General features: G+C 47.9%; 1 protein-coding gene across 1 annotated transcript; it reads left to right on the top strand.

Annotated features, from left to right (window-relative positions):
• Window positions 1–7,397, top strand: LOC115125843 (zinc finger CCCH domain-containing protein 13). The gene is made up of 7 exons (XM_029655415.2): window positions 1–596; window positions 1,755–2,101; window positions 2,304–2,537; window positions 2,770–4,240; window positions 4,418–4,483; window positions 5,168–5,403; window positions 5,873–7,397. The coding sequence occupies exons 1-7, from the start codon at window positions 431–433 to the stop codon at window positions 6,839–6,841; spliced, it is 3,489 nt and encodes a 1,162-aa protein (XP_029511275.2). The 5' UTR covers window positions 1–430; the 3' UTR covers window positions 6,842–7,397.

Genomic DNA, 7,397 nt, shown 5'->3' with positions numbered 1-7,397 from the left:
GTAAAGTGGCTGTTCCACTGGATGTCTTAAGGTGAACGCACCAATTTGTAAGTCGCTCTGGATAAGAGCGTCTGCTAAATGACTTAAATGTAAATGTAAATGTAAAATAGTAAAAATAAAGAAAAACTCTTGAATGAGAAGGTGTCCAAACTTTTGACTGGTACTGTAGATTGGTACCCACTCTCTCCAGCGTAGGCCATCGCCACCCATGTACCCCTCATTGGCTGTGGTGAACGTTTGGCGTGAGTGTCACTGTTTACCACTCCGCCTCTCCACGGAATACCTGGTGGCCTCTGAACAATAGAGACAGAGAATGTTGGTGTGTGTCAGCGTGCGTGTGACCGAGAAAGGGAGGGTGTACTAGGTAGACCGGTGACTCACTAATACCGACACTCCTTAATCCATGTAGTTTGGCCGTATTTAGAGGTTGATGAGGAAGGATAGGTGTTGCCATAACAGACTGATAGAGGTGAGGAGGGTTACACAGGAGAGACAAGCCGGTTCAGAGCGACTGGGTTCATCTGAGAGAAGGAAGGAGAAGACACACAGGGATACAGACAGAACCCAGCAACCCGTTCCAACAAACTCCTACCTGGGTAAGGGGGACACCTCAGTAGATTTAGGTGGTTGATGTGTGTACCGTGTATGTCAGTCAGGAGGGTTCTTAAAACGGAACATATCATAGACTGTAAGGTATTTAAAAGCCTTGAACTTCTTCATATTTCACATGATCTAATCTAAATCAAAGACGCCTGTGAAAGTGAAGCTGTTGCTACAGTACTGTTTCTCCTACACCTCGCGGAGGTCTTCATTTGACGTCGACCCCTGATGCAATGCCACCCCGCCATGTGTGGGCAGTAAACTATATGGTTGTTAAAACTGATCATAATGCACAGGATCAGGTCTGGTCCAGTTTCGCTGCTATAGGAGAACAGGAGTGTTAAGAGTTGACAGGACATGGTCGTCTGTGGTTAGAAACACGGGACATAAACAACAGGTTGTCAGGGCGTCTAACTGAAGTAGATCTACATATGCTGTATATGTCGTACTGTTTGTGCGGTTTTTATGTTCTGGTGCTGTGAGCTTGCAGTGTACATTGTGTGTTTGAGTATTACTCCACACGTTGTTCTGAACAGAATGTAGTTGGACAGGCCTGGCAAGGGGTATGTCGTTGGACAGGCGTGGCAGGCGTGTGGGGGGTGTGGCTGGAAATTGGTCACCCGTGCACATGATGCATGCACACACAAGGAAAGAGAGATGGGGGGGAAAGTTTGACACTACACAGGCAGATCGGTGAACACAGACAATACCTCACCTGTAACTTGAATCTTTGCATCTCTGACACACACATTCCAATTGAAAGATGGCTACACACACACCAGACACACTGCTTCAAAGGTGTTCACTGACAGTAAGCATTTCTTTGTAACACCTCTTCTGGGTTATCTTTTGAATGATACTTGCCACAGGATGACTGACCCAGGTTAGATGATAAGACCAGAGGCAACCCAGCCCACATTTCCAGTTGAACTTTCAGGTGTGTTAATCATGGCAGTTAGACAGACTGGGTGTGAGAGAGAAGCCTGCGGCTACACACAAAGACACACGCCCTTACATTTTATTCCCACGCTGATAACTAGTGGTATGGAGAACAAAGTCATTTATTCACGCGAATGAACATCATCTTGACCATCAGGCTGTAAGTACTGTAAGTAATACCTCTTCAGTATCTGTAACTAATCTCTCTCTTTCAGCTATGACTGACGTCCTCCCCGGCAGCCATGCCAGAACTCCAGAGCCAGAGCTCCGCCTGGTCCTCCTAGGGACCATCGGCTGTGGCAAGACCCTGTCAGGAGACACCCTCCTGGGCCAGTCCTCCTCCGGCTCTCCTTCCTCCTCTGGTTCTTCCCCCAGGCTTTGCCAGGTGAGGCCTGGGGCCTCCGAGGGCCGGAGGTTGACTGTGGTGGAGGCCCCTCGCTGGTACTGGAGCGGGGGCCACATGGAGGCTGGGGTGAGGAAGGAGACAGAGAGGGTACTTGAGCTGGCTGCCCCGGGGCCACACGCCTTCCTGCTGCTGGTTCCTGTCGGCCAGTTCACCGAGGTGGGTCTAATAGTTCTCTAATCGTTCAGAGAAGTTCTATGTTTCTTTGTTATTGTGTCTCTGGTGTTTTGTCATGTAGTTTTACTACGGTGTTGTGAGTCCTGAACAGTCTCGATGTTCTGTGTTATTTCCTTTTGTTTGACTTAATGATGCACATTGTGCTTATGAATACCATGTATTTGCATCGTTCTAATTGATCCAGGTGGAGCACAGAGTGCCCGCTGAGCTGGAGGAGGTGTTTGGGGAGGGGGTGTTGAAACACACCCTGGTGCTGTTCACCTGTGGAGACTACCTGATGGGCCAGGGGGCGGGGCAGTACCTGGAGGGAGAGGACCCTGGGCTCAGGGAGGTGATTGACAGGTGTGGGGGCCAATACCACGTCCTCAACAACCGCCGACCGCAGGACAGGGAGCAGGTCAGGGAGCTGCTGGAGAAGGTAACCATGACAACCATCCCATCTTTTAATGATGGTGATGACAGTGGATCCAATTGATGTAGTGCCTGTATGTGCTTCTACTGTCAATTTGTAGGACCCACCCACTTTATTGACACATCACTTTATTGACACATCACTTTCAAATACTTTATTACTATGTCCATGGAATGTTGCAAATACGTATAACCACCCTGTTGGTATTGTATATTTGAGGCACTGTGCTTTATTTCAGGTGGAGAACATGGTACAAAAGAACAGAGGATGCTACATACGACAAAACACCCTGCAGAGAGAGATGGAAGAACAAGCGAGGGGGAGAGAGAGAGAACTGAAGGAGAAGGTGGAAGAACAAGCGAGGGGGAGAGAGAGGGAACTGAAGGAGAAGGTGGAAGAACAAGCGAGGGGGAGAGAGAGGGAACTGAAGGAGAAGGTGGAAGAACAAGCGAGGGGGAGAGAGAGAGAACTGAAAGAGAAGGTGGAAGAACAAGCGAGGGCGAGAGAGAGAGAACTGAAAGAGAAGGTGGAAGAACAAGTGAGGGAGAGAGAGAGGGAACTGAAGAGGTACAAAGTGGAGGAGAAAGAGACTGTGCTGGAATCTAGACACGTCACAAACACAGAGACACGCAGATATTGTGGAAGCCAGAAAAGAGAGGTTACACCTAACTCTGCTATAGAGAGGAGAAGAGAGGAAGAGAGGGAAGAGATCAAGAGAGGGGAAGAGAGTGAGGAGATGGAAAACTGGAAGGAAGAGAGGGATGAGATAATGAAGAGCAGGAAAGAGAAGGAAGAGATGGAGAGAAAAATAGAGGAAGAGTGGGAGAAGAGAAGAAAAGATGAGATGGAGAAGAGAAGGAAGAGAAGGGGGAGAGAGAGGGAACTGAAGGAGAAGGTGGAAGAACAAGCGAGGGAGAGAGAGAGAGAACTGAAGGAGAAGGTGGAAGAACAAGCGAGGGGGAGAGAGAGGGAACTGAAGGGGAAGGTGGAAGAACAAGCAAGGGGGAGAGAGAGGGAACTGAAGGAGAAGGTGGAAGAACAAGTGAGGGGGAGAGAGAGGGAACTGAAGGAGAAGGTGGAAGAACAAGCGAAGGGGGGGAGAGAGAGGGAACTGAAGGAGAAGGTGGAAGAACAAGCGAGGGGGAGAGAGAGGGAACTGAAGGAGAAGGTGGAAGAACAAGCGAGGGGGAGAGAGAGGGAACTGAAGGAGAAGGTGGAAGAACAAGCGAGGGGGAGAGAGAGGGAATTGAAGGAGAAGGTGGAAGAACAAGTGATGGGGAGAGAGAGGGAACTGAAGGAGAAGGTGGAAGAACAAGCGAGGGAGAGAGAGAGAGAACTGAAGGAGAAGGTGGAAGAACAAGCGAGGGGGAGAGAGAGGGAACTGGAATCTAGACACGTCACCAACACAGAGACACGCAGATATTGGGGAAACAGGAAAAGAGAGGTTACACCTAACTCTGCTGTAGAGAGGACAAGAGAGGACGAGAGGGAAGAGATCAAGAGGAGAAGGGAAGAGATGGAGAGGAAAAGAGAAGAAGAGATTGAGAGGAGAAGAAGGGAAGAGGGGGAAGATATGGAAGAGAAAGTGACTGTGAAACCCTTGGTTAACTGTCTTCAATCAACACCAGCACAACAGCAGCAGCCAAAAAAGCCCCAGAATGGTGGTCCAGCACTGTTCACAAGGATCCCTAGTTTCCATCTGACTGAAGGTAAAGACCCATTTTGTATGGAAACTGTCCGCTAGTCACACTTCGGTATGGATATATATGTCCATTACTCAAACCAAGCTCAAACAAACTACTTTGACACTGAAAGTAATGTGTGGCAATGAAGGGTTGTTCACTAGACTGTGTTCCTCTGTTGTAATTCTATCTTTTTGTCTCTAGAGGGCGCTATACTCTCACAGCTGTCCGAAATCGACGCAAAACCAGCCCAGAAAGTTGTTAATACCTGTAAGTCACATACTTCTCAGTGTAACACAACAATGTCAATTATGGTGTTCTTTAACTTTTCCCCATTTCATCTAAATGTGAGAAAGATCTAAAAATACTGTCTGTCCTTGTCAGTCTGCCACAGAATCAACAGCTTTGGAGTGATCTAAACATACTGTCTGTCCTTGTCAGTCTGCCACAGAATCAATAGCTTTGGAGTGATCTAAACATACTGTCTGTCCTTGTCAGTCTGCCACAGAATCAATAGCTTTGGAGTGATCTAAACATACTGTCTGTCCTTGTCAGTCTGCCACAGAATCAACAGCTTTGGAGTGATCTAAACATACTGTCTGTCCTTGTCAGTCTGCCACAGAATCAATAGCTTTGGAGTGATCTAAACATACTGTCTGTCCTTGTCAGTCTGCCACAGAATCAACAGCTTTGGAGTGATCTAAACATACTGTCTGTCCTTGTTAGTCTGCCACAGAATCAACAGCATTGGAGTGATCTAAACGTACTGTCTGTCCTTGTCAGTCTGCCACAGAATCAACAGCTTTGGAGTGATCTAAACATACTGTCTGTCCTTGTCAGTCTGCCACAGAATCAATAGCTTTGGAGTGATCTAAACATACTGTCTGTCCTTGTCAGTCTGCCACAGAATCAACAGCTTTGGAGTGATCTAAACATACTGTCTGTCCTTGTCAGTCTGCCACAGAATCAACAGCATTGGAGAGAAGACAACCACCTCCTCCTCCTCCTACACCTCCTCCTCCTCCTCCCAGTCAGAGTTGCGTGTGGTTCTGCTGGGTAGGTCAGGGTCAGGGAAGAGTGCAGCAGGTAATATCATACTGGGGCGGGAGGAGTTTGTGTCTCGACCAGACATTACCACAGCCGTCACTCAGGACTGTCAGAAGAGCAGGGCCCTCGTTGCCGGGAGACGGGTTAGTGATTGATTAATCGTTATTACAGCTTTATTGGGTTTCTATTTTCTTAATCATTGAATAATATGAGGTCTATTGAGGTCTATTGACTTCTATTGAGGTCTATTGACTGCTATTGAGGTCTATTGACTTCTATTGAGGTCTATTGACTTCTATTGAGGTCTATTGACTTCTATTGAGGTCTATTGACTTCTATTGAGGTCTATTGACTTCTATTGACTTCTATTGAGGTCTATTGAGGTCTGCAGTTTGACTTGTTTCAAACTGAAACCCATCAAGTATTATGTCTAAGAATGTTATAGTGTTAATGACTGTAAACACTTTCACAGTAAATGGGGGGGGGTCAAGTTGAACTTTTGCGTCAGTAAAATCAATATAGTAGTGACCTCAAATGACGAGCTACATGCCAGTAATTTCAGACCTCAACAAATCCTCTTCTCCTCCTCTTTATCCTCCCTCTAACCTCCAGGTGGCAGTGGTGGACACTCCAGACTGGTTCCGCTCCGAGCACCCTCCCGATGTGGTCCGTTCCCAGCTGTCGTCCTGTGTGGCCCTCTCGGCCCCTGGCCCCCACGCCTTCATCCTCTGTGTCCCCGTAGACCAACCAGCCCAGGCAGAGCTACAGGCTCTAGGGGCCCTAGAGAAAGTCTTTGGTCCCGGGGCGGTCCGGACCCACACCCTGGTCCTCTTCACTCACTCTGATAGGTTGAAAGAGAGCGGGAAAGTGGGAGTGGAAGGAGTGGAGAAGTATATCTCCAGCCAGAGGAGAGATTTGTTAGAGTTGGTTAAACGATGTGGGGATCGGTATCATGTGATGGAGAGAGGGAGCGGAGGAGAAGAGGAGGAGGAGAGGAAGAGGAGGAGTGTGGGGGAGTTATTGGAGAAGGTGGAGCAGACGGTGAGAGAGGGAGGAGGAGAGTGTTTCTCCTGTCCGCTCTTCCAGGAGGCGGAGGATAGGGTGAGACAGAGACAGGAGGAGATAGTGAGGGAGAGGAGGGGAAGAGGAGAGGAGGTGAAGAGACAAGCGCTTCATTCCTACTCTATGCAGCCCTTGAGAGAGACAGAGGAAGATGAGGAGGAGAACGAGAGAACAAGAGAGGAGGCGGAGAAGAGTGTGAGCGCCCTGGAATTGGAAAATCTTCCCTCGCTCTCGTTCTCTTCTGCATGGTATTCGTCGCTCCTTCGTTCGGTGTGGGAGAAGGTGGGGGCGGGAGCGAATAAGGTCCCCAAGCTGACGGCTGGAGGTGCGCTGCTGGGTGGGGTGGTGGGCGTGTTCTTTGGAGGGCCCATAGGGGGAGCTATAGGGGCCACTGCTGGATCTGTGGTCATTGAGGTGGGGAGAAGGAGGTTTAGCCAGACAAAGAACTCAGCAGAAGAGACAGATGCCACAGGGAGAATAGAAGGAGAAATCTTGGACAAGGTGTTAAAAACCGAGTGAGAGAGTCAGATCCACACACGTTGATATGGATGTACAGTACAGCATGTTATGAGAGATTATTTGATAGGTTTCTACCTATGATATATATCCACCTGTGACCGCGCAGACGTTGTATATATCTGTGATTATAAACTGGGTTGGTCGAGCCCTGAATGATGATTGGCTGACAGCCGTGGTATATCAGACAGTATACCACGGGTATGACAAACATTTATTTTTACTGCTCTAATTACATTGGTAACCAGTTGATAATAGCAATAAGGCACCTCGGGGGTTTGTAATATATGGCCAATATACCATGGCTATATACCACATTGCGTCGTGCCTAAGAACAGCCCTTAGCCGTGGTATATTTTCCATATACCACACCCCCTCGGGCCTTATTTCTTAAACATAATGTTGGTAATATTGTATATCTGTGAACATAATGTTGGTAACATTGTACAACATATACTGATGTTTAAGTTGTTTTGCGGCAAATACCGGTTCTCATTGACTACTTCAATGTTCTGTTGTATTTCTTTTCCAGCTATTACAATTATGACTTGTTAAATAA

The sequence above is a fragment of the Oncorhynchus nerka genome, linkage group LG15 (assembly GCF_034236695.1).
Source record: "Oncorhynchus nerka isolate Pitt River linkage group LG15, Oner_Uvic_2.0, whole genome shotgun sequence".
NCBI lineage: Eukaryota > Metazoa > Chordata > Actinopteri > Salmoniformes > Salmonidae > Oncorhynchus > Oncorhynchus nerka.
This window is presented reverse-complemented; position numbering and strand designations above follow the sequence as displayed.